The sequence below is a fragment of the Phallusia mammillata genome, chromosome 5 (assembly GCF_965637545.1).
Source record: "Phallusia mammillata chromosome 5, kaPhaMamm4.hap1.1, whole genome shotgun sequence".
Lineage (NCBI taxonomy): Eukaryota > Metazoa > Chordata > Ascidiacea > Phlebobranchia > Ascidiidae > Phallusia > Phallusia mammillata.
Genome location: NC_137256.1, coordinates 4986513 through 5013063, shown reverse-complemented (window position 1 = coordinate 5013063; position 26551 = coordinate 4986513). Strand labels below are relative to the sequence as shown.

Below are 26551 nucleotides of genomic sequence, written 5' to 3'. Positions count from 1 at the left end.
AAATTTTTAGCGCGGATTTGTTCCCACGTTTTGGTCAAGAAAGAATGGTTCAAACTTTTTCAAATTTACACACATAATAGGTATTGGTCTAAAGATGGTCCATGTGAATTTTGACCCCGTTTGATCCCTCGGTTCACCCACAGCACCCCAAAACGTGAAATTTTTAGCGCGGCTATTGTTCCCACGTTTTGGTCAAGAAAGAATGGTTCAAACTTTTTCAATTTTACACACATTACAGATATTGGTCTAAAGATGGTCCATGTGAATTTTGACCCCGTATGACCCAGAGATTCACCCACAGGCCCCCGAAACGTAAATGTGTCTAACGCTCGTTTGGTCAAGAAAGACACTGTAGGCAGAAGTACCAAGAGAGTAACTCACTGGTTTACGATAGCGGGAGGGCTCAGCTTGACGTCGGACAGACGTTTTACGAGACATCGTTTCAGTGATTAGAAATGAGCTGTTTTGCACAGCAATGCTATGTCGTTTTATTAAGTTATCACTCACATTTTTAGTTTTGGCGAAGGTTTTACACCTATGACGTGATTTAAGCCTAATAACCGTGCTTCGGTTTTGTATATGTCAAGAAAAACTTTGTTAATAAAAGTTAAGATGAAAAAATTAACTTGACTTTTTTGCCAAATAAATGTTTTTTTAAATGCTCGCTGTCAGGTTGGCCGCCGCATGATCACGGGTTACTTAAGGTCAACTAGTCGGTATTACAAACACAGCTCAGAACTTTCTTCATAACGTAGTGTTTTTTTAACAATCAATTTAGGAGTCAATACTCAAGGCGTGTATAAATTAGGCTTAACAGTATTGTTGAACACGAATGACGGCGTGCTATTGAAAACGGTGTCAAAAGGTCAAACAGTCGTTTGGCGTGTGCACCCTGAGAGGTTACTACAGGTCAATGGTACTCGTTTTGCGAAACAAAGTTAAATGAAAAACAATTTGTTATGTATACACTTTTTAATTTAAAGTGTCTGTAACACAACTGTTCCAGCTTTCTAAAAAAATTGCCCGACCTTGGAGGACTATATCTGGGTCAAAGCAAGAGATTAGATTTAAGTCTTTGTTACGTTTTTTTAATGTTTTTGTAATTACATGACAATAATAGTGCAAAAAGAATACGAACAATTTTTTTTATTGTTGGGTTAATGCTTTCTAAAAATTTGTCCTTAAGAATGTAAAAATCACCGCAACATTTGTTTACCGTAAATCCGCACAAACATGCGTGTGGGGACCCATTAGTTTTTGTTTACAAAAACAATCATATGTGTAGATCAAATGATGTGTATAGTAAATTGGTAAATATCGTATAGAATATATAAAATGGAAGTATATCAGAAAGCCACTCTTCTAGTTATAAAGGTGTACCAACCGTTATATCGATTAGTGCACCTTAATATCGCTTGGTGCACTCTTATATTGCTTGGTGTAACTTCATAACACCTGGTGCGCCCTTATATCACTGTAGGTAATGGTTCACCAAGCAATATAAAGGTGCACCAAGTGATGTTACGGTGCATGAAGCGATCCAAGTGATCCAAGCGATACAGTATATTGTAGATGCACATAACCTTGACCAAAGCTGTATTCTTAATGAATTGATGGAAAAGATGGTTTTATATCAACGCAGAATTTTTAGCTCACCACTTTGAGTAACGTTTTGTTTTGTTGATTTTAGGATCAAACGCGGATCGACTTGTTCGTTTTCTTCTCCGTATTCTTTTCTTGTTTTTTCCTCTTCCTGTCGATTTGCATTGTGGTGTGGAAAATCAAACAGGCCGTCGACACACAACAAGCCCGACTAGCACATCACATGCAGTTACAACATATGGCAAGGTAACGCATATGCTAATGAAGTGGTTGTCAACTTTTTGGGTGGTCCATAGGTGATTTTTCTGGTGGTCCACAGGACGTTAACTATATTTAATAATAAACTAGAAATAGTTGCATAAAGATTATTGTATATTCAGTACGAAAAAAGTATAACACTGTTTGCTGTTTTTGTAAGCTGCTTTAGTTGTATATCACTCCCGAAATTATGTATTGAAGGAATGTATTTTAAGCCAACGTAACAATTGACTGGTCCACGATATTCATTTAATTAATTGAACTGGTGGTCCATGGCCTGAAACGAGTTCAGAACCTTTGGCCTAACGTAACAATTTTAGTAATTTTCACCCAAATTGGCATTGTAAAACCGAAAAAGTGGTTGTTTTTACTATTTCTAACCTTTTCCAGTCGACCTTTTTCCTGTGCGTACGTGTACATTGATCGAAGTCCCGTTTCCACTGGGTCGCGTAACTCAACAGCCAGTGACCAATCAGCGCGCTCCAGGACACTCTTGCTGGACGCTGATAGGCTGACTCCATCTGCCACGCCCCTTTTATCAAGTCAACCCACCATTGCTTCGACCCAGAACTCCAGGCAAGATTCGATTCCACGCAGGTAAACAAACTTTTTATCGGTGATTTGTTAACTTAGTAATTGATGACCAGCATGACAAGTAAATGTTAAACTGCTTAATGGTGTCATAAAAACTGAAGCAAATGGCTTCATTGCAAAAACCTTCCTACCTGGGAACATTTCCATTAAAAAACAACCGTAACTCTTACTAAAAACTCGATAAATAATAAGGGTATACAGTTTATTAATCGGTTACGACTAACTCATTTTTGAAGCCCGTCATTGTCAATAATTTTGTCGGAAACGGGAAATCGGTAACCGTTTAGTCTACTTGTTTCGTGTGCGTTGTATCTGATTTGTCAAAACTTTACCAAACAAAATAGAATAGGCTTGATTTGAGCCCCAATTTCACGAACTTTCTTGTGAGATCCTGCCACAACGCTTTATAACACGTTGTAGCTGCAGGTATTTAATCATCATCCACCAATTGTGCCATCCACTCTCTTGCGCCCAGATTTCTGACTTGTACTTTCGGCTTAGGGGCCCACGTTTTGGACCCACTTGCAACTCATTCTTGCTGCTTTGCGTAGAATCAAGTCGTGTTTGGTGAAACCTTCGTCAAGCGACGGTAACATCAACTTGGGCAGATATCGATCTAGTGAGGCTTTCGTCTGCGGGAATTCCCCTGGCTCACCGTCACGACAAAGCGCTGACGTCAGCGAATTACGTCACCGTGCTGGGGTTTCTGTTGGGTACAGTCCTGTCCCTGGTGTCACCGAAGAATCCAGAAGGTTGGTCTTCTTTGTTTTATTTTTTATTTACTTGAAGAACTACTGTGTATGCTGGTTGTCTTGCTAAATCCTGACGAAATTACTTAACAATGTCAGTAAATTGCATTATTTCCTTGTCCGTGCATCGGGTCATTGTTGTTTGTTTGATATGAAGCCAAAGCGTATTTTGCCCCGCTAGTTTTCACTCGATGTCAAAACCGGATTTCATTTTCACCAAGCCAGTGTTTTTGACGGGACGTGATTTTTTTAATGAAGGGCCGATTGTAAAATTCTTAGAGGGTGGAATTGAATTGGGCATTTCAGAACAATAAAATTGTTCGAAAAATGCACAAATATTGGACCCAGAGCTCCAAAAAGGAGCGATTGTGCAAAAATGCTTAAAAACCACCGCACTATATCATTTTTTTGTTTGTCGAAAAGTGCGTGGAATTGGATTTTGTCAAAAACGGGTGCTTAAGTTTCATACAGAAATTAACCCAGTTCTAACAATGTTCATGATTATACCGTATTACAGACATTCGGATAACATCGGACAACGAAGTCCCTGGAAAGAGCCGGGCGAAAGACGAAAACGCAACTTGATGGTTCACTTTCAGCCGCAATCAGTGATGGAACACAGCGTTCCCCTGCTTCACACAACGCAGGGATACCTAACTGTTGTCGCTGGCGACGATGATGACTGTCGGTTGACCCCGGAGCATGAACCGACAGAAGAACGATTATCGCCCGTGCCGCCAACCAACGAGAAACGAACTTCTTTTCGACAGAAAGTGTTTCGTAAAAGCTTGGACGTTCGCTTGCCGCATGGTGGCGGTACAGAGGAAACCAGCTTCACCACGCCAAGTGAATTATCGCGGTCCATTTCCACACCAGTCCTAGTTAAGCCACAAACTCAAACAAAAAGCGGACACAGGTCGAGTCCTAGGATCAGTTTTAGCAAGGCTCCAACAAAACGCAGCAAATTTCGTCTCCATCGAAAGCGTTCGTGCCCAGTGAATGTGGGCCCAGTTTCGGTTGAACCAACTGACGATCACCATGCTGGAGTAGCAACCGTTATTTTGCAATTGCCAAATGCCAGAAATTTGCCATCGTCGATCTGTCTCGGTTCTACGCTGCTTTCTACGAAAAACATGAACCTCCCGTCAATGTCTGAGACCAATACGAGTAAGGCAAAACGTACTTTGCCCCTACGTAAACGGTTATAAATTTATATTGTGGTATATTCGCGACAGTTATTTTTGCAAGGTGCTAAAGCTCCATTGACTATTCGAAACAGTATTAGGTTATTGCATAGGTCTATTAAACTACTGTCGTACACCCATTTCACACCAGGATGCAAAACGTCTTTATTGTTTTGCAAACATTTAGTAGAGTGTAGTGACCTTTGTTATCGCCCTGGTGTCAATTCGTTTGTTCGTCCTCGCAGTGAATGTCCCATTTTTTCGCATCGCGTCTTTTGCTAGTCGCAAGTCGCAGGCTTGGTTCTATTGTCACTTTGTTTGATTTTAGCACCCAATCCCGGCGCGACGTGCAATATTTGCAGCGTTATCATGTCTTCCAGCCCCGCTAACGCCTCCAAGAATTATTTATTCATATTGTTTTTCATATTTGGTGCGACAGTTTCTTTGCTATCTTAATGCATTGTCGCACTTTTTAGACCTACCAGCATTCTTACGGAACTTAAAGGTGCCAGAGAACGTTGTGTTGCTTGAACTTTGTGTTTGTGATCATTTTATTGTTCCACTGCTAGATTTTTGTTGCAGTTCTTTTCATCCTGTGATACACTATGCGTTAAGTCTCCTTTGGCTATTTTATCACTATGTTTTTACTACCTAAGCGGAAGATATGAAGCCCTGTTTGCCACTATTTCTGTATTTCCCTCCACCTTTTGACATTTGTGTAACTTTTTGGCAGTATCTTTTGTAAGTTTATGCGTCTGTGCCACTTATTTTCATTTTTATGCCATGGCGTCGACATGTTTTGAAATACAGTCTTTCACAAGCTCAACGATTGCTTAAATAAGACTTATTACAAACGGTTGTGAAAATCTTAGTTTGAACAGGAGGCAAGGCTTTGACCTACATAGTTTACAGACCGAGTAACCGACTTACGAATCGCTGCTAGACACCGGAAATTCTGTCGCTGTCTGCAAGAAAAAAGGCTAGGCCGACAAAGGTGTGGAGAAAATAGAAAAAGGGCGGGCGCGCTATGGGAATAAGTTTCGTTCTGCAAAGTTCATTCTGCTCGAGCGCAAAGAACGATTCGGTCTAATAACATTTTGCGCTATATGATTTACTGAAGTAAGTTTTGCTTCATTTGCTATGTTAATCGCGATATAAACACTAAACAGGTATTATTTACAGCTAAAACAAGCGAACGAGAATAAAAAATGCAGCATCTGCTTGGGATAGCAGTTTTATTAATAGGTAAGAACTTAAAATCTTGAGTTTGCTAGCCTTCGTTTACTACGTATTGTATATTTAAAGGGTTAAGCCATGCAAAAGCCCAAGGCTGCGCAGGCGGCAGCTGTTTTCCGAGTACAGGAGATTTGCTTGTTGGACGTGGAGACATGCTTTTCGCATCTTCGACTTGTGGAACTGAAGGCGAGTCGCCATACTGCATCGTGAGGTAAGTGCCAACCATCTACCCTATAACAAAAACTTTTGGTTTATATTGAGTTTTTTTTTAACAGCCATCTTAAGGAAACCAAGAAATGCTTTCGTTGTAATGCCTCAAACCCAAGCCTTGCCCACCCAATTCAGAATGTGATCACTACTTTCAATGACCGACTGGACACTTGGTGGCAATCTAAAAATGGTCGTCAAGCTGTAAGTAACCCATTTAAATTTAATGTAATTAAATAACAAAATATAACACTTTTTGAAAAAAAAATAGGTTTCTGTTCAACTCAATTTGGAAGCTGAATTTCAATTTACCCATGCTATCATGACATTCAAAACTTTTCGGCCAGCAGCCATGCTGATTGAGAGATCAATGGATTTTGGACAAACCTGGACCATATACAGATACTTCGCGTATGATTGTGACAAATCTTTTCCAGGAGTTGCTCAGGTGTGTAGCACGTCTAATTACCAATCTTTGTGAGAATATTCCTAGTAATAAAACATTTTTTACTCAGTGGCCCCCTCGTGAAATTGATGATGTCATTTGTGATGAGAGATATTCCCAAATTGAACCATCAAATAAAGGAGAAGTAATCTTCAAAGTGTTGCCACCATTCATACAAATTGAAGACCCATATGCACCAAGAATTCAAAACCTGCTCAAAATTACCAATCTTAGGTTTGTTTTGTGTGTTTCATAAATTGATATGGATTTATATGTTTAAACCTATGTTTTTTCCATAGAATTAACTTCACTGAACTTCATACACTTGGTGATGACCTTTTGGATCCACGTCCAGACATCAAAAACAAATACTACTATGCTCTGTATGAGCTGATTGTCCGTGGAAACTGTTTCTGCTATGGGCATGCTGATGAATGCACACCTATTGATGGGACTGTCGCAAATCCAGATGTCTCCAGTGTCATGGTATGTGCTTTTATATCTACCCAAGTAGTGTGTTATACCTTTGCAATAATACAATGCTTCAAATGTTGATATATTTCAGTTATTGCTGCATATTATTGTGTATGAGTTATTTTTATCTTTTGTTAACCAAATGCCAGCTGCAGCTCATTTCAGTTGCCATTTATTATTGCTACAGGGACGTAAAGCTCCCCAGACAGAGGTAAATGTCATTAGGTGTGGATATGGCAGTTCTAACACTGCTCACAGATCGTAAGGTTGATTGTCTAATCGACTTGTTGTAGACAAGCTTTTCAGCTTTATTAGCAATTACTCTTATTCTTCAAACTGCTGCTAAGGCTTTTTGCTTTGCTTCTTTAACTGTTTTCAACTCACTCAACCAACCATTTCAGTATGAACTTGAGACTGGACAACATAGAGTAAGTACTGGTCACCAGGAAACCCTGCTTGAATTGCAGAACCAATATCATATGACATTACTGGAACAATTAGCATGATTGCACTCCTGTCATTCATTTTTGTGGCAGAATCAACCAACTTTCGATTTTTGCAGAGTTTAATTGTCTTTTTGTATATGTTAATCACCACATTCAATTGATTGCAAAGGCGGTAATTCTGTCAGACTGTCACTGGTGTACATTTTGTAGCATAAGTTCGATAAGCCGTTGATCATCTCTCCTCACAATAGGCTTGATTAAGGGTTGTTGTGCATGTCACATTGGTCAGAAACAGCACACAGTTGTATACAACATACAGGATGAATAGACACGCAAACCTAAGTGAACAAACCCAGCACTGATTGCTTGCTAACCTACACTTGTATTGTATTGCTTTCCATAGTCAATCAACCAATCATGCATGGTTGCAACCGTGATGGTTACATGATTTTTGTACAATTAGACTGTATTGTTTTTTGTGTAGTTCAAAGTGTGTTATATATGATGTATTAAACAGGGCGTAGGCACTTTCAGGACCAGTCTCTATTTAAGTGCATGATATGTTAATGGTTGGACATAAAATAACCCATTATAACAACAATGCAAAACAACCTACATTGTTTTGGCTTGGTGATAATTGGGCAGAGGCACTTACTCAACCGTTTCATGCCCAGCAGAGTTAACACCATGAATGTATTCACTAACTTTTGTATGTGCTAACCAGGTACATGGGCGGTGTCAATGCCAGCACAATACAGTTGGCCTTAACTGTGAGCAGTGCCTTCCATTCTACCAAGATCAGCCTTGGAGGCCCGCAGAGGCTGGTATGCCTCATGAATGTAAACGTAAGTACGACTTTCACAATATTAAAACGTATCATGTTACTTAGGTATTAAATACATGAATGTGTATGCTTGGAAGGCCAGCCATATATAATTGTATGGCCTTCCCTATAGCTATTTCCTGTTGTTAAGTGCTTCCAATTGCGAACTATCCCGCCTGGCCTTCGGGCACTATTGCCGTTATGTTATGTTGGTTTCCTTTACGGATGGCGCCTAGTCAATTCACCAGCCAATAGCTTTCCACGCATTTCCCGTTGTTGAATCAACTTAAGCAAGCCCTAAACAAGTCCCAATTTGAAAGTGTTTTTAAGTATAGCTTTAAAACTTCTAAAAAGACCAAAACGAATAGGTCATTGTTAAAATACCATTTGGGACAGCATTATTTACGTAAGCTGCATTTAGCCTTGCTATTATATTAAATATGATAAGTTTTGGTTGACCAAACGAAAAAGCCTGAAAAGTATCCTAGTTTTCTTCAAAGAGCCAGTGGCACACTTTCGAGCTTTTTACACGTTAGTCCAGGGGTGGGCAAACTACGGCCCGCGGGCCGCATGCGGCCCGGCAAAGGAGTTCATGCGGCCCGCCAAATGTTGGGAAATTTTAAAGAGAAAGTTACCGAGCAACGTTGAATAGTATTATAACCACAGGCGTAGTTTTTAAAAACTACCGGGGATGTTTACGTGGTTTAACCTGTTGTTTCTGCCACGTTATCATGCACATATTCACTTAAAACAATTTCTTCGTTCGATAAAAGTAAAAGCTATTCACGTTTTCAAATACAGCCCACTTTGTACTGTTGACGGCAAAACGTTGGTCACTTTGGATCAAGTTAAGGTCGTTGCAGTACATTGTAAACGGACATTAAATGCGGCTTTAGAGTCGTTAACACAAACCACACCACACTTAAGATGGATACAAAAAGCGGCTTCCACATAGCTGAAAATATACTATGCTAACATTTTGGGCTAAATCAGGGGTGCACAACCTGCGGCCGTACGGCCACATGCGGCCGCGGAGACGAGTTTGTGCGGCCGTGACCATGTATGTTAAAATACATGTACAGGCTGCCATGACGTAACTAAAAATATTTTGCCAAATATATTGATTTTTAAACTGCCAAAAACAGATTTCGCGAGACAGAAAAAAAGATTACCAGCCTAAGAACCACATACGCCAGGGATTTTAACCGCTTATTGTGTGCAAACAATGCGAAAAAACGGGCACCGCAATCGTCACAATACCGATCATGACGTCATAAACAGCTAGCTCCGTCCAGCTAAACTTATGCACCAAGTTGGAAATTATTAATATGAGCATTTTAAACGGCTTTGAATCGTATATACATGATATAAACCTAATTTTTACACTAGTTATTTTAAAAAAACAGGCAAGTAATCGGTGGCTGTTGGTGAAATACTATGCGGCCCGATAAGATTAGGAACTTCTGAATGCGGCCCTTGCACTGAAAAGTTTGCCCACCCCTGCGTTAGTCGGACAAAGCGCACAGTCTTATCGCCATTATCTGGTCTTTCGCCTGCTTTGATGCGGCACAATCAAACATTTCGTTGTACAATTAGACCGTTAAAAAATGAAACAATGCAATGCATGGGTGAGAATTGCGTCTGGAAACGCAGAACTGCTTTGAAACGCCGCGCAATTGCAGCTGACGATTAAAGTACAATTGGCACTTTGTAGGTACCGGATTGTTTTATTGCTTGCATCCAGGATTAAAACAAGCCGACCCTCGAATTACCCAAAACCGTAAAAAAATTAACCCAATACCTTATGGTTTGAAGTTATCGAAGCTTTTAATTAGTTTTTAGGAAAGGCTTCCGTTTAAAAAAAGGACGTGATTTTATTTTCCCTATTTTTCCCAAAATGACGTGATTAACTTGCCGCATTTGCGTAATAATTTAACTTCTTGTATAAATGTCCATGCGCACAAAGGTGTATTGATTCACCACCGAATGCTCTATGAAGCTTTTCGGGTTAACTAAGCATCGGGATGTAATTTGGGTTTTCAAAATACGTTAGGGCTCGGGCCGGATTTCGGGCTTGTATTTCTGGTTTCGGGTCGTCTTTTAAATCTGAACTCTACCTGATAGTAACTATAAATGAAAAATATAGACACATTTTGTAAAATGCACAATGTCCCTGAGCTTTAGTGTTTGGTCCTATATAACGGAACTGCATATATTCTACAGCATGCAACTGCAACAATCATGCCACGGAATGTCATTTCGACGCCGCCGTATACGAAGCAACTGGAGGTGTATCAGGTGGCGTGTGTGAAAACTGCCAACATAACACAGTAGGACGAAACTGCGAACGCTGTATTCCCTACTACTATCTCGACCCCAACAAGGATATTCGCGATCCGACTGTATGCGCAGGTATGAATATTGTATTGTTTTCTATATATGAGCAGTGTGTTGTATGTGTGAGGGTGGTGCGTTGGTGGCAGAACGTACTTAGCTAACTATGAATCAGCAAAACCACAAGGTTAATTTGTCATGAAAAATCTTAGAATTTACCTTTTATTTCGTGTCCTTTATACTGTTTGTCTGAAGAATCTAATTGTTATGCCGGGATAGAAACAAAATTATTCATCCAAGCTTCGGGCCCTGTAACTTTTATCAACAAATTGTAAAGAAATAGTCGTTGAGAAACAGTTTATCGGCGCATAGCCTACAAAACAATTTCAACCAAAACAGGTGTTTTAAGCCTTAAAAATTATAAGAAGAACGAAAATGTGTTTTTGTGACTGGTGGTGTTGGTATGGGTGTTTTACGGATTATGAATTTGTGAAGAATGCGACTGCGAGGTGGCCGGTTCGTTGGACGGTGGTGTATGTGATGGAACCACGGACGCTTCGTTGGGAATGATCGCTGGTCAGTGTCGCTGCAAAGTGAACGTCGAAGGACCACGATGCGACCGATGCAAAGCTGGGTACTACGGATTGGACGAAAACAACCCCAACGGGTGCACAGGTGCGTTTGAACTATTTTTGGGGGTGTTTTTGTTGTTGTAACTTGGTGGTTTTGGGTTTGAGTTGGAAGATGGTTATGTTTCGTTGTTTTTACCGGCGCTTTCTTTGCGCAGAATGTGATTGCGATTCACTTGGGACTCTGTCAGGAGCAAATACTTGCGATAGCACGACCGGACAGTGCATCTGCAAACGCCACACGACTGGCAGACGTTGCGATATGTGTTTGGTAAGTGGGTCTTTGCTGCATGTGTTGTACTTATGTGGCGACCACCAAAAAACGCATACGAAGCCATACAATATAGGTGCAATACTCGCAATTTATCAAGTCTGTACTTTTAAAGTAACACAAAACGATTTTCGGCCTTTTCAATTGATGGAATCGCACAGTTTAAAAAAATAAAACTGTTAACAAAACCTGTTTCTTTTACAGCCTCAAACCTGGGGAATGAGTGCAACACCGCAAGGTTGCAACGAGTGTGATTGTGATATCGGTGGAGCTTATGACAACGATTGCAACCAGAGAACTGGACAGTGCAATTGCCGACCTCATATTGAAAGAAGGAGATGTGATCTTGTTACTTCAGGCAATTTCCTTCCGGGACTTGATCACTACATCTTTGAGGCTGAAGAAGCAGAAATTCAGAGGGTAAGCAACTGCATGAAATTACCGTTTTTTAAGTCTGTTTTTATTTGTTGTGTTATCGTTTTGACCCAAGAAAAGCTTATGGTTTTCAGTTTTTGATATTGGTTTAATACAGTGGTTCCCAACCGGGCAGAAATGTTAAAACTTGAGGGAGGGAATTTACTTTTAATTTGTGCATGTGGTTTGTAAATAGACACTTAAGCTCTGGGAATATAACCTGCAAAGTCGATAAAAGGCCAAATTTTTGCATGTGATTTGTCTATAGACACCAAGAAACCTTAATTTTTGCTTAATTAAGTTATGCATGGATTGTTTGCACCCAATTTTACCACAGGCACCCGTTAAAGTTCGGATTTGTTTATGCTATTTCCTAATATTTACACCATAACAAAACTTTGACTTGAAATAATCACGGTAAAAAATGCAACTTGCTTTGTTTGCAGGGTGGCTATGAAGACAAAAGAGAACACACTCCTCCAGTTACGTGGACAGGTGATGGTTACGTGCTTGTCCAAGAGGAGGGCGTCATTATTTTCATCGTTAAGAATCTTCCAAAATCCATGGATTACAACCTAATTCTGCGATACCAGACCAACGTAAGTTTACAGCTCGATTAAAAGGTTATGGTGATTCTGCAGTGTGTTTGTCCTTGCCGTTTACGATTTATTTGGTCTTTGGAAAGTTAAATTTCAAAGATATTGCACAAGGCACAACTGGTTTTAAAAAAATAAATAAAATTTAATGGCCAAAAATTTTTCTTTTTTTACGTTCGAAAATAAATTAAAAGCATTTTTTTAATCATTTTACTGCAATTGTTAAAATTTTAGCCAGTTTTATTTGAAGTTTCCACCATTGTTTACCCTATATTCAGTCTTTCACAATTATTTACAAGCCTCATCTACAAACTAAACAAAACATATGCTTTATTAATCCCACTAAGATTTTCAAAATTACCTTGTTTTGCTTTTCAGTTGCCCGAAATCTGGCAATTTGTTGACATCACAATCGACCGACCCAACCAAGGAAACATTCCAACATCGAGCCCGTGTGGAAATACTCGACCCGAGGATGACCACTGGATGACGTCACTGCCCGGACCCCCAACCACCCACTCTAGTCTAGGTTTGAACATGCTCAAAATATTAAATACAAATAACTAAGTGTTAGAAATTGTAACCACGATTTTTTGTACTTTAGACCTAACAAATCATTTAGTGTTTTTTTTACTTCTAAGGTACAGTATTGGATTGATATTTTAGTCTTAAATTTGATTCAATATTTTTAACCTCTAGGTATCATTTGTCTTGAGAGAGATTTTTCTTATCGTGTGATTCTTGACTTGCGAAGATACCAGCGCGAAAGAGCTCCGGACAGCCCAACACCAGATATTCTTATCGATTCGGTAAGTGACCCTTCTAGAAGCCTGGCATTCTTGATAGTGCGGTTGCTGTAAGTTTCAACCGCCTTTTTGATACCTCTTCAACTAATATGACCAACTATATAGAGCTCCTCTGGCAATGGTATTTTTGTACCGGCGTTTTAACGTCCTATAAAGGTCGCCTTTAGTAAGGTAAATAATACTAACTGATGAAGGCGACCTGTATAAGACATCGAAACATCAGTACAAAAATACGATTGTCAGAAGGGCTCTATATAGTTGATATTATGCCTGGCAGCAACAGCTGATATAAATGTGACCAAATTAGGCAAATCGTTTGGTAAAAATGAACAATATATTTTCGAAATTAATTATATGGAGAAACCGTTTTATCTTCGGTTTATAATTTTTAAATTGTTTAATTTGCAGTTGCTTGTGGTGCCTGTGCACTCGAATCTGGAAATGTTTTACGGAACTGTGGAAGGGCGACAACGAGAACGCCAGTTTACCGAGCTTGAGTGCTTGGATGGTGAAATGTATGTACCTCACCGTCAACCACACGAGGAATGCGCCGGTCTTCTCTTCTCAATGTCTTCTATCATTCACGACGGCGGACAACGTAAGAAATCTACTGATTTCTAAAATTTATTTGAACCAAATCACCTTAATGGCAAAGCCAAGTGTATTGGTGTAAACCAGTGATGCTTAACCTTTTTATTATCGCAATCGCTACCCCTTAAGGAGACCCCCCTTTTTAACACAAATAAAACTACAAACTATAATATCACAGAAGGATAATGTTATGGAACCAAAAAATGATAATCCAAATACCCTCGAAATAATGTTAAAAGACCTTTAAATACTTGTGGTTAAGACAATATTTGAAATAGTTTGGTTAACCATGGCTCGCTTTTACATGCTATATATCTAAATTAATCACTATGTGCGCTTCCACAGCTTGCGACTGCGACCTACAAGGCAGCGAGAGTTCGATCTGTGACACATGGGGCGGCCATTGTATATGCAAACCTAATGTGATTGGACGACGTTGCGACAGATGCGCTCCTGGAACATACGGATTCGGACCAACCGGATGTAGAAGTAAGTTTCCAGCTATTTTACTAACTCGCAACGAAAACCGTATAAATCGCAAAACAACTTTACTAATTCCACCCCTAACCGTTTTCAGCTTGCGACTGCCACCCTGAGGGATCACGTGACCAGTTCTGCGACCCAACCAGTGGTCAGTGTTCGTGCTTGCCCGGTGTGTTCGGACGCCGCTGTGACCAGTGCAAGGCTGGACACTACAACTTCCCCGACTGCCCTCGTTGCGTGTGTAACGGACATGCTGACATTTGTGACCAAACCACCGGAGTGTGTATTGGATGTCGGGATCATACCATGGGAGATCACTGCGACATGTAAGAATTACGTGAAATCTCGTTAGAAAAATTTATAATAGGTATTTTGGTAATAATCGCCATGAAAAGTATCAATTTTGTGGGCCAGTTAAGATAAACATAAATTCATAACTGGGATCAGCCCTGAAGCGTCCATGCAGACCAGCGATCACAACACACTTATAGATAAACCACAGTACGCCAGGCCCATGAAGGGCATCGAATCAACCGGCCACCAAGCATTTTCATATGGCAAGGCGTAGGTTAGAAAATGTAGCCTGTGGTGGGATTCGAACCCACGACAGGAGTCTTTCCGGGACACGGAAATGCAGACTCGTTTGTGAGCTACGAATAGAATACGACGATTATTGAAAGTATGCTACCAGGAACTATGACACCCAATATGTTTTTGTTGTACAGCTGCACCACTGGTTACTATGGAAACCCGATGCTGGGCAGTCTTGACCAATGCAAGGCGTGTATGTGCCCCGACGGACCGGACAGTGGACGCCAGTTCGCCAGCGGATGTCGCCAGGACCAAGTCACCGGACAAGTTACCTGCTATTGTCTGCCAGGATACGCAGGTAAGATTTACTGCTAAGAATCAGCATCATTATACATCGACCCAACCGGGAGAAATTTTATTTAAAAGTGAGGGGAGGAATTTACTTACATTTTTGCATGTGGTTTTTAAATAGACACTTATGCTCTAGGGATATGACCTGTAAAGTTGTTAAAAGACCAATTTTGAACGATTTTTGTTTAGTTTAGCATCTACTATGTAGTATATTAAGGAGGAATGAAAATGTTTTTGTAAAGGGAGCAATTCTTTGTAAATGGATGGAACAAAATATAGCTAAACCAATGCGCCAAATGGCATAGCTACATTTTGTTAATACCACAAACAAATCCGTATTGATACTAACTCTTAAAAAAGTGTCTTGAAAATGTTAAGATGGTACCAAATCGTGCATAGAACTGCAAAACAAGTATTTAATGTCCCATAGGTGTCAGATGTGACAGATGCGCTCCTGCTTATTGGGGAAATCCTCAAGAAGCGAACGGGCTTTGCAGAGAGTGTGACTGCAACGGAAATATCGACCCGCTTGACGAGGGCGCATGCGACGCAGGAACCGGTGTGTGCACTGGATGTCTGTATGACACGGCCGGACCTCATTGCGAGAGATGTCGGGATTTCTACTACGGAAGTGCCTTCGACAAGACCTGCAGAGGTAAGGAAAAATAAATAGACTATTATTGTGTATCTTCATCATTGACAAGTAAATAGGTTCTCTAAAAGAATTAAGAATCTTTGTGTTTTGTGAATGTCCCTTGAAAATGTTCTCTTTTTTTATGCTGCAAAAACAGGAAACATTGCTTAGCCCTTATAGTAATAAAATCAACGAAATTTTGTTTGTGGGGAAAAATTACATAACAGACAACAGGAATCAGTATGTGCTTACAGGGTGGTTACCGAAATCAGCGTCAGGTTGACTGAAATAATATTTTTTTGTTTCGTTTTTTTTTAACATTGTTCTTTTTTGAGCCAAAACTTTAAAAACGATGTCTTTAAAAGGCGATTTTTTTCTTGTTAAAAATTAAAGCCTCAAACTGACGCTGATCGCCTGCCGCTCTTTAAATTGCAGTTTAATCAACATTTCTTACCTTTATACAGCATGCTCGTGTAATATTCTCGGAACTGGCCAGTCCTACTGCGTGGGTGACCAGTGTCAGTGTGACGTCACTACCGGTCAGTGCGCTTGTTTGCCGAACGTCGGTGGACGAACTTGTGACCAGTGCGATCCCAACCACTGGAGACTTGCTAGTGGCGAGGGATGCGATGCTTGTGACTGTAACTTGGCCAACTCCAAAGGACCATCTTGTAATGAGGTTCGTATCTCTCAGTGCCAGTAAATGTTCTTGTGTTTATATTGAAACCATGTTAGGGTTACCATATCTGCATGGGCAAAATTTCGGGCGGTTTTAATAACTATGATTAGCGACAACAAAGGTCCGTTGCAATGCATTGTACAGCATATTGTTATACGTTACCAACCCAAACAGTGCCATTTTTGATAAAATATCATTACTATCACAGAGATAAACAGCGCAGTTTTGTTTCTAAATAAGTTACAAAACTGAAAGTTTTATAAAATCCGGTCCTTGTAACAGAAAATTGTTAGCTTCCAAGACACGTTGTTTCGCATGAATGTGCCCATCGTACATCAAAATCAGCACATAATTTAAACCTTTTAGTCCCCCACAAAAAGAATTGCGAAAACTACTGTAGGATAAGCTGCTTGGCGTTAAAATTCCGGACAGACTACAGACTTTATGTCTGAATTCCGGACATCTGGTAATCCAAAACCATAGACTCTTTGGAAACAATATGTACTTTATTTTTTAGTTTACTGGACAGTGTCAGTGTAACGAGGGATTCGGTGGACGAACTTGCAACGATTGCGCCGACGGACATTACGGAAATCCCAATATCCAGTGCTATGGTGAGTTGTCCACAATGCATGTTACATCCATATTAGCAAACCGCCAGTCACCTCATCATTTGCCAGCACATAACTGCAAATTGTGCGCTCATGTACGTGCTGCTGTAATGCTTTCTACAGAGTTCTCAGTTTGCTTCACCGCAGGTTTTTTTTTCTGCTCTTAATTGCGCCTAAGGTGTCCAACTTTTATCAAACGACAAAAAAACTGTATTATGGCGCTGTAAACTGAATGTAATAAAGTTGGACACCTTTAGGCTCCACAACAACCACTAGTAGCCCAGAACCGAGCGTAGCGCAGCCGACTAACGTACCGAGCATGGCCAGTAGTACCGCAAGTGCCGCCCCGCTGAAAAGCACAACCCCGTGCGGGGGCAGAGGCGACGCAGGCTGCAACGATATTCCACAATCCAAAACCACAACTCCTACAACCGCTGCTACTGTGGTCGTGACGTCAGTTATGACCGGTAGTAGTACGTCAAGCATGGATGCAGCGACGACAGGCGGTGATGCATCAGTCGGTTCAACCGGCAGTCCCCCCTTGGGTAAACTCCTGCATCCGCATTGCACGAGCAACAGTTTAATTCGGTCCTTAATTTGCTGTATCTTGCTTTACGCTTGTGACAGGCAAGCGTTGTTCGCCACCCTTTAGTCAAATCCGAAAATGATTTTACGGACATGCGCGATTGGTCGACGATTCATCACGTGATTTACATTGCAATCAAGCTTGCATGTGACAATTTTTTATAATTCCAGACAATCATATTGAGATTTTGCATTATGTCAATTTGCGCCCTTTAATCGATTTTTCAGATTGGAATGCTGATCTATCGGTGTTGTGTTCGTTTTATTCAACATGTTCTATGTGTTTTTGCTTTTTATGGCCCATGGAATGTACAATTCCAGTTTCCAAATCGTAGCAGTCTGGTTAAAAAAATGTTTACTATGATGAAAATGTATGTGTGAAAATCACCTAAATGTGTTATGACAGTCAAAGACTTGGGTTTCTGGACTTCAAATATTCATGTTAACCATTCTTAGTTGGTAAAAAAGGCCAAAAAATTTCCAGCAAAATTGGTATCTTTTTCAATTTCACCCTTCTATTAACTTTTTTCTTTGTCTTTTGGAAAACAGCCTGTGAATGCAACATGCAAGGTTCGAAGTCAACGCAATGTGACCCAGCTACAGGACAGTGTGATTGTTTGGAGGGAGTTGGTGGCAAAAGATGCGACAGTTGTCTCCGCGGATTTACCGGCCAAATTCCGAACTGCGAGTCATGTGGCGAATGCTTTGGAAACTGGGATTCAATCATCAACGGGCTAGAAGGTAAGTTAAATCGAGTTCTGCTGTGTTACAAACAGGCCGAAAATTTTTTTTTAGGAAAAATGTTGATAGTTTACCTCAGTTTATTATACAATGCATTTAAAAATGAGGTTCTCGTTTTGCTAGCTATGGAGTATTGGGTCTTCATGAGATTTTACATGCACAACTAAAATTGTAACACAAGTAAAACCGGTTTTAATCTTTCAATAATAGAATAAATCTTTAGGCAATAAGTCATTAGTAAGCTGCAGACATTGCACACTGTTATGACCCATGTCAGTTTAAATGTTGTTTTCATAAATACTGTGAAACACGTCTTTGTTATTTTGCAGACGAAACCGACAAAGCAATTGGCAAAGCTGAGTCAATTGGTGAGACCGGCATCACTGGAATTTATGACAAAGAATTCAATGACATCGAAGCTTCTCTTCCAATTCAAACTCCATCCATGGATGATGATAATGTAGATTCCCTTGTTGAAATGATCAAGTAAGACCTTACACACTTAGCTTAAAAAGTATTACAATGTGTTTAATCCACGAATGTTGGAGTCTGATAATATATTTCGCTAAAAAACACCAATGTGCAATTAAACTCGGAATGAACCTTTCTCAATTTATCCGAATTTAAACCCTAAAGGCGTATTGAATCTCAGCACCAGTTTTAAAGGTGGTTGAAGAGCACCGATGTAGGGCGGCACATAAGTTTAACAACAATATTTAACCCTGTAAAAACGAAACGTGTGTTGTATTAGGAACAAGACCCGTCAACAGCAGCAAACCCTTGTCGATCTCGAACAGTCGATGGCGGAGATTCGAGCTGATGACGACGCAGTCAAGCAGGAAATGGAAGATTTGAACGCACAAGCACAAGCTGTGGAAGATAAGTTGGAGAACCTGCGCGAGCAGAAACAAAACATCAGCCGCGTTTCTCCCGTTGGTGAGTCCATCTTTAACTGAAACCTAAACGAATGTTTGTATTTGAAAAAGATATAGAGTCTATATCATAGACCTATATTCGTAAATTATGCCGTAGTACAGTAAACCGCGGTTAAACAGGATTCGGTTAAACAGGATTCGGTTAAACAGGATTCGGTTAATCCGGATCCTCGCCTGATTCGGACAGCACTTGAGATAAAAAAGATTTGTAATATGGTAAGACTTGAAATAATTGGCATTGATTAATCCGGACAAATCTTTTGGTCCAAACGGGCCCGGATTAACCGATCGAGGTTTACCGTATTTATCACTTTTTGAAAAAAGGCGCAGACTTCAGACATCTGCTCTGCTTTTTAACCGTACTTTCGACTGATCATTTTTGATAGGTCTTCAGACATATTAAACCAGTGTTTAATTTTTAACATTCTTGTCAACACAAAGTATCTTGTGCTGTTATCGAAATCTAATATGTATTGACTATACGACCTGGGTTGAACCTTTTCTTCTTTTGGCAGCCGCCTTTAAGCAAGTGAAAGACTCGTACGATGCATCGGCGAGATACTTGAAAGAGGCTGAAGTGGCAAGTACCGAACCTGGTAGTTTAGTGGAACAATCTGAACAGATCAGAACCGAAGTGGAAGCCTCGCTTGATCTCAACAAAATCGAATTTGACGACAAACTTTCACAGGTACTGCATCTTGTTTAAACCGTAAACATTTTTCTGCAGAGAGTGCGCACTGTTTCGACCTATAAACGTCTCATCAGTGCAGCTGGTGACAGGACATAGACTATATTTACTATTTACTAGTCATGCCTCACCCAATATTTTGCATTTGGTTTTTTGTTACGACCTGGATTTGTAAGGTTTTATGTTTTGTTGTCCCAGGTGGAAATGGACTTGGTAATGCGCAAAGAAGATGTCGACGCTCTCACTATTTCCCAGTTGAACAAAGACGTAAGGATTGTTGTGTAATAAATAATCATGGATTGAAACTTCTAAAAACCGTTTTCATTGGGTTCAAGTTTTGTGCTCCAAAGCAATGTGTAACATGGTGCCCCTGATCTCAGGTTTGTGGCAAAGCAACTGAAGGCTGCGACGAGACTTGTGGCGGTGCGGGGTGCGATACATGTGGCGGAATCGGGTGCAAGGGAGCCGCACAGGCCGCCAACGACGCCAAGGACCGCGCTCAGAAAACACAAGAAACATTAAACAGGATTGCAGAAGAAACTGGCGACTTGAGAAGCCGTGTTGAGGTATATACACTCTCTTAGCTATGGTTGTGCATAGGTATGGTTTTAAGACTGTTCTGGTATATTTAGGTTGCAAAGGCGAATGCTCAAACAGCTAAAACTGAAGCGCAAACTGCAAGGGACCGTGCACAGGAGGTGGAAAACACTGTGAGAACACAGAACTCGAAAATTCGAAACTTGATTCAGGACATCCGCAGTTTTCTTTCAAGTAAGCTACTTTAAGTTTTGCTTTTGCCAAAGTTGCGTAAGTAGGTAGATGCAATGGACATTGGAGTCAAAAAAGCATTTCACGAACCAACTATTTTAAATTTCGATGTCTATTAATAGACACCATCAGTATCTTAATAAGACCTGTAGAAAATCACTGTACGGTTCACAAATGCCTTGTGTCAAACCTTTCGACGCGATTATTGTCTCCATCCATCGTAACGATACCGAGACTCGTAACTATTAAATAATACACACAGTTTGTCATTTGAGGTAGAGAGATTCCTATGACATGTTTTTGCATTAATCGGCGCGTTTATGCGAGAGTCTCCTTCTGACCAATATTTTTCACAGGTGACAGAGCAGACCCTAACGACATCGTGGTCATGGCTAATCGCGTCCTCGCCCTAAACCTACCCGTGACACGTGATCAAATTGACGAATTAGCGTTGAATATTCGAAACCTGGTCGACGGTTTGCCAGATGTTGAGCAGCTACTCGCTGATACAGCCGGAGATTTGGAACGGACCAATCAGCTGCTTGAAGACGCCAACCAGGCCTAGTAAGAATCAAGTTTTCACTGCTTTTCTAGAATACGGACAATGTGCTTTATACCATTTTTTGTACTGGCAAAGAACATTCCCTTTAGAGCAACTTTGCAAAAAATACATTGAAACCCTATAAACTCATTTTCGTGTGGGCAAATGAATGACTTTGCATGAAAAAAGTGAAAATACTAATATTTAATGCTTACTGTTTGATTTAAGAATTGAGCTTTATGTGTCAAATTACCTTTCCAGTGCTGCAGCTTCAACGGTTGAGAATGATGCCAGGGCAGTGACGACCGCTCTAACCCAAGCAGAAGACTCCTCTAGACAGGCTGAAGAGGCCAAGAACCAGGCTGCTTTCGACATAGACCAAGCTGAACGGAATATTGACAGGGTAAAACGAAATCTTCAATCTTTAAAATCCCCTTAGCACTTGACGTTCTATGTAACGGTGTGTATTTATTTGATAGATCAAGAATGCTACTATGGTGATCAGCGACCGTATGACGGACATATCAGACCGACTGAGTGACTTTAGCCAACGGCTTACCGATGTTGAGAACCAGCTCTCAGATAACCGTCTTGAACTTAACGAAGTATTAGGAGTTGCAGAAAAGGCTCAAAATGATGCCCAAGCCGCCGTGGATGTACGTGTATTATTTACAACACACAAAATGCTATTGGTGTATATGTTGAAACTCATCGCTTGCGTTTGTAGAACTTACAAGGCCAGTCGGCTCTTATTGATGCCGCGACACTGGAGATCAACGACAAGAAGGGAAAGACTGACCGCTTGGCCGCATTGCGAGAAAAAGCTGAAGCTCTAGCCCGAACTGTTTCCGACAATGCCAATAAACTTGATCGTAAGTTCTTAACAGTTTCGCCTAATTCTCTAGAAAGTCTTCTAGTATTTGGTATAAGGCCTTGATAATAATGCTTGGTGCTAGATTCAAGTTTCATGGCTTAACGACCCCCAAAACTTTCAAGGGTCACTTCAAAGGGAAATCCCTCAAAACATTACTGTCAGAAACAATTTGGTTTGGGTCCGAAGAACAGCAGATTGCTGCAATAGTACAGTTACTACATCAAATACGTGTAGTTGTGTGGGCATTTTAATAGCCCAAACGTTGCTCGGGCACCGAACATAACCTTTGGATTAAATACATAAAAAATCTGTTTTACCACATTTCAATAATAGTACCCATTAGTGATGATATATATAGCTTGATATTCGTTTGTTAAAATGTTTTTATTTTTATTTTTTGCAGAAATATCGATAAAGTTTAACGACTACGACCGAAAGCTGAATGCAAACGACGGAATTCTGGACGGTCTGCTTATGCAGGTCGAAAAATTGTATCAATCTATACGAGATAAAGAAGAGTTCCTGCGTACGTGCTAATGCACTGCCTTAAGGCCACGGATAAAGCTGTGGAATTTTGTTAAAACCTTTACAAAAATAATTTTGCGAAAACCTTCACACAAATTGTTTAAATTCGTTATTAAACCAGCTCTCCGTGGCCCTTTGCTGTACATATAACTCGTAGCTTAGCCCCATCTGTACATACCTCCACCTATATGTAGCCTTCCTATATTACCCGCTTCGCGCGAAGCTAAAACTAAACGCCTTTCTTACAGCATTGCATCAGTTTTTGATTGCCCTTTCTACTCCATGTATACACGTGTGCGAGATTTTGTAGCCTTTTTATCAGCCGTTTTTCGTACCAAACTCGACAGGTGCCTCACATCATCATTTCGACAGATCATGTTTATAGAAGCTGTAACGAGCATGTCCATGTTTTGTATGTGTCCGAAGCTTTGTGCCACAGTGTCGTTTGCAACCCCCTACTGAAAGCACCGACGCTGTAGAAAAAAACCTTGCGTTAATCGGCGCGTTTTATCTCAAAATTTCGCTGCCTTTTGACTACCGCTGTTGCTTTTTCTTTAGTAAGCAGGTTGTTTTTGTTATTTTTGCCCTAATGGTATGAGACCCATATAAATCATGTGCATTTCCTATGTAATCTTCATATGCTTCTGATTAAGATAAAAACAACCTGGTTACTTAATCATTTTTTTGTTTGTTGCTTTGCTAATCTTCTTAGTGGCTAATCCTATATTCTGTAGCGAAACCGAAAGGTCCTTTTCAAGTGATGCATGTATTTTAGCTTTCCGTTTTTGTATGTTTGTAATAAAATCAGCAGCGGTATTATTGTGTAGGCCTACATTTACTGGTAGTGTTAGTGAAGATACCAAGGTGATGAAGGATTTGGAAATAGTCCCAAACTAGCACATTTTTGTTTGGTTAGCAAGTGGTGTTGACTACAACTTTGTGGTCAACCAATTCGTGTTACTTTGGACGGCTACCCAAAGGATGCCAGCACCAGCTTTATATCAGTGCAAAAAAACAGACCGCCACTTGAATACCAGTCACAACACCACAATGCACCTTGTTATCGCGAGCATAAGCTAATGAACCACATGTCCCCTAAGAAATATGGCAACACGCACCTACACACGACGCAAAGGGTCACAGAATACACGCAATTCGTGGCATAAGTGAACTGTTGAGACTGCTAGACCCACATAAAAGTGCACTTCAGGTAGGCTACATACACAAACCACATCAGTGGTGATGTTGTAGAACAGGGGTCGGCAACCTTTTTTGCACTGCGGACCGGTTTTGAAACTAAAATTTTATCGCGAACCGGTCTTCAAAAAACTACAAATATATAGCTATAAAAACGCTTAAATTAGTTTATCATGCCCGGGATACATGGGCAAAATGTTTCATAACATTTAACCTGAAAAACTATACGGCCCGGTGACTAACTCCTCGCGGACCGGCGGTTGCCGACCACTGTTGTAGAATACCAATTGCGCTGTGGAGTTTCAGTGAAAGGTCGAGTCAAAACGTAATTTATAAGACATTTTCACTGCTTTTAAAGAACTGCACTGAATGGCAATATTCTTTTACAGCGTAGCAAATAATGGTAAAATATTGTTTAGTAATTTAGGATGTAAATACAGCCAGCATTTAACATTCAACTAATCTTAAACTGAGCTCGTAACTGAAACTGTCACATACCAAAGCATTGTTTTACTTTTGTTTTATATGTGGTTTACATAAGATATGTTAAAAAATCAATTGATAAAATTTAAGATTTGTAACCATCAACAATACCGGGTACATAAACACCATGTAAAAATAACTTACTGCTGACACTGTAATGGTACGGATTATTTCAACTATGTCCGGGACTTTTTTGTGCCATGTGTATTGATTGTTTACTTCTGTAGTAACTTTGATGGTCGCTTGTCCCCGCAATTTATAACAAACTGGTATGTCTGATGAGCCTGAAGTAAGCAATGGCGAGCATGAGCCGGAAACTGTATCAAATAATGTAAAACAAGTTGTTCCTGGTCTTATTTACATTAGCTTTGTCCCTCCGAAAATGACACCTTTTCACATCAGACAAATGTTTGAGAAATATGGAGAAGTTGGGAGGATTTTTCTACAACCTGATGGTAAGTAATTAACCAGTACCTCTGTGTTAAAATAGTGCTTGTTGTACATGGCAATGTTAACAGTACTGACTACTGATAGACTTTTTTCAACTCAACTTTTTGATTGCAATTGTAAATTCAGTTAATTAAGGCTTAAATTAAGTTATCCAAACCAGGTCCATTGCCAATATAATGTTTGCAAAGCTTTTTTTACACTTATAATATAGCAATGTATGTCTACATTCATCGCACTTTGAGGTAGATTGGCATGTTGATGTAAAAATAATGGCAAAATATTATCATTATATATATACATACTAGCGAAAAACATCCAGTTTAAAAAATGTAAGTAAATATGTTTAATAAAAGATAGTAAGTTACCTGGTGTTTTATCAAATGATCAGACTTTCCATGGGGATGTGTAAAACTACAAGCCATAGCTGAATATCAGTTTATGGAAGAACTAATGTTTATGCACTCTTGGTATGGTGGGCATGCAGTTTTAGTTGTTACTGAGCTTTCCATTCGTATTAGGATGGTGCATTTTTTTGCTTTGTGCTGAATTTGAACTACATTAAGCTATTTTGGCCTACAGTTGTAACTTATTAATCTATCTTTTTAAGATCACAACCCGTCAAAGAAGAAGAAAAAGTTCAAAGCAAAATACAACAAGGGTTCCTTTTCGGAGGGCTGGATAGAAATGGGTGACAAAAGAATTGCAAAGAGACTTGCCCTAACCCTTAACAACACATTGATTGTAGATGGTAAAAAATCCAAATTTTCCGATTATTTGTGGAATGTCAAATACTTACACAGGTTTGAAAATGTCATTTACTTAAGAAAAATAATTTTCTGCAATTTTATGAATGTGTTGATTACCAGATTTCAATGGCGTCATTTGACAGAACGCTTAGCTCATGAAATGGAGACAAAGAAACAAAGGACAAGAATGGAACAGACCCAGGCAAGAAAAGAAACTGCTGCATTTGTTGCGAATGTAGAAGCAAGCAAACGTCTTGCTAGTATAAAACAAAGAAAAGAGAAAAAGGGTGAAGTTTGGGAAGAAAGTAAACATTTGCAGCACATTCGCCAGCGAAAGACTGTAGAGGAACTTCGAAAAGAAAGACAGCAAAAGCTCCATCGCCTTAAAGGAGAAGAACATACAAACACTAAGAGGAAAGGGGATGAACTGAATGCTAATTCTGAATATCCAACAAAGAGAAAAGCTGTTTTAAATAAAATATTTGGTTGAAAACTAAAATTGTTGGTCATTTGTTGAAGTATGCAAGCACAACATACAATATTTGTAAAAAATCAAATATTGCATGTTACATGTTAATGTGCCTACATCTGCTCTTCAATTTCCAAAATAATGGAGAATGTTTAAACTTTATTATTAATCGAGTATATTTGCATACAGTTTCAGTACCACTTCACTAAGCCCACCTGAAAAATTTAATCCTAAAATAACTAAATATTATTGACCTGAAGCATATTTTGAAAAAATCAATTGTGGTTAATGCAAGTTAGTTTTGTTTCTAAAACATTTTGTATTGTAAACAGTACATAAGACAAATAAGACAACATGGCTTGTGTTTTGTGGTGACTACAATCAGTGAAATTAGTCGGATATAAAATTTCGGCAATAATTTGACACAATAATAAGTTTGAACTTCAGCTGACCAAAGGTAACTTGGGTGCTGATTTTTGCACTTGACACGTGTTTTGTAAAGACTACGGGAGGTTAAATTATGGTTATTCTTTTGGCTAATTAAAACTTGAAAGCGCCCGTTTTGTACTCGAGCACAGGTTGGGTCGTCGTAAAACTCAAA

General features: G+C 39.8%; 3 protein-coding genes across 5 annotated transcripts in view; all 3 read left to right on the top strand.

Moving 5' to 3' along the window:
• Window positions 1-5213, top strand: part of LOC145228980 (multiple epidermal growth factor-like domains protein 8) — a 29723-nt gene extending 24510 nt beyond the window's left edge. For both annotated transcript variants that reach the window (XM_080094209.1, XM_080094208.1), the window contains exons 43-46: window positions 1691-1848; window positions 2251-2457; window positions 3006-3206; window positions 3721-5213. In XM_080094209.1, the coding sequence (XP_079950335.1) occupies window positions 1691-1848; window positions 2251-2457; window positions 3006-3206; window positions 3721-4411 (1257 nt within the window). In that variant the 3' untranslated portion in view covers window positions 4412-5213. The remainder of the gene's footprint in view (window positions 1-1690; window positions 1849-2250; window positions 2458-3005; window positions 3207-3720) is intronic.
• Window positions 5214-5422: 209 nt separating this feature from the next.
• Window positions 5423-23421, top strand: LOC145228981 (laminin subunit beta-1-like). Of its 2 annotated transcripts, XM_080094210.1 has the most exons (34): window positions 5423-5506; window positions 5570-5632; window positions 5693-5834; window positions 5899-6034; window positions 6102-6278; window positions 6346-6509; window positions 6575-6761; window positions 7920-8040; window positions 10242-10430; window positions 10848-11027; window positions 11140-11252; window positions 11457-11672; window positions 12113-12265; window positions 12641-12791; window positions 12962-13071; window positions 13477-13666; window positions 14005-14148; window positions 14237-14468; window positions 14868-15031; window positions 15455-15679; window positions 16123-16337; window positions 16855-16951; window positions 18083-18274; window positions 18604-18760; window positions 19026-19210; window positions 19725-19897; window positions 20096-20164; window positions 20278-20463; window positions 20530-20668; window positions 21022-21229; window positions 21468-21609; window positions 21686-21862; window positions 21934-22078; window positions 22484-23421. In XM_080094210.1, exons 2-34 carry the CDS (start codon window positions 5596-5598, stop codon window positions 22615-22617), a joined length of 5250 nt encoding a protein of 1749 aa, XP_079950336.1. In that variant the 5' UTR covers window positions 5423-5506; window positions 5570-5595; the 3' UTR covers window positions 22618-23421. The 2 variants fall into 2 exon arrangements, with proteins under 2 accessions (XP_079950336.1, XP_079950337.1); XM_080094211.1 differs by lacking the exon at window positions 10848-11027.
• A 1035-nt stretch (window positions 23422-24456) lies between these two features.
• LOC145227671 (activator of basal transcription 1-like) lies at window positions 24457-26272 on the top strand. The gene is made up of 3 exons (XM_080092556.1): window positions 24457-24740; window positions 25343-25535; window positions 25602-26272. Exons 1-3 carry the CDS (start codon window positions 24557-24559, stop codon window positions 25969-25971), a joined length of 747 nt encoding a protein of 248 aa, XP_079948682.1. The 5' UTR covers window positions 24457-24556; the 3' UTR covers window positions 25972-26272.
• Window positions 26273-26551: the final 279 nt, after the last annotated feature.

Coding starts and splice junctions, on each gene's coding strand:
- LOC145228981 (XM_080094210.1), top strand. CDS start 5,596: ATGCAGCATCTGCTTGGGATAGCAGTTTTATTAATAG. Junction 8,041..10,241: donor TATGCCTCATGAATGTAAAC/GTAAGTACGACT, acceptor TATATTCTACAG/CATGCAACTGCAACAATCAT. Junction 18,761..19,025: donor TCCCTTGTTGAAATGATCAA/GTAAGACCTTAC, acceptor GTGTTGTATTAG/GAACAAGACCCGTCAACAGC.
- LOC145227671 (XM_080092556.1), top strand. CDS start 24,557: ATGTCTGATGAGCCTGAAGTAAGCAATGGCGAGCATGAGCCGGAAACT. Junction 24,741..25,342: donor GATTTTTCTACAACCTGATG/GTAAGTAATTAA, acceptor TATCTTTTTAAG/ATCACAACCCGTCAAAGAAG. Junction 25,536..25,601: donor AATGTCAAATACTTACACAG/GTTTGAAAATGT, acceptor GTTGATTACCAG/ATTTCAATGGCGTCATTTGA.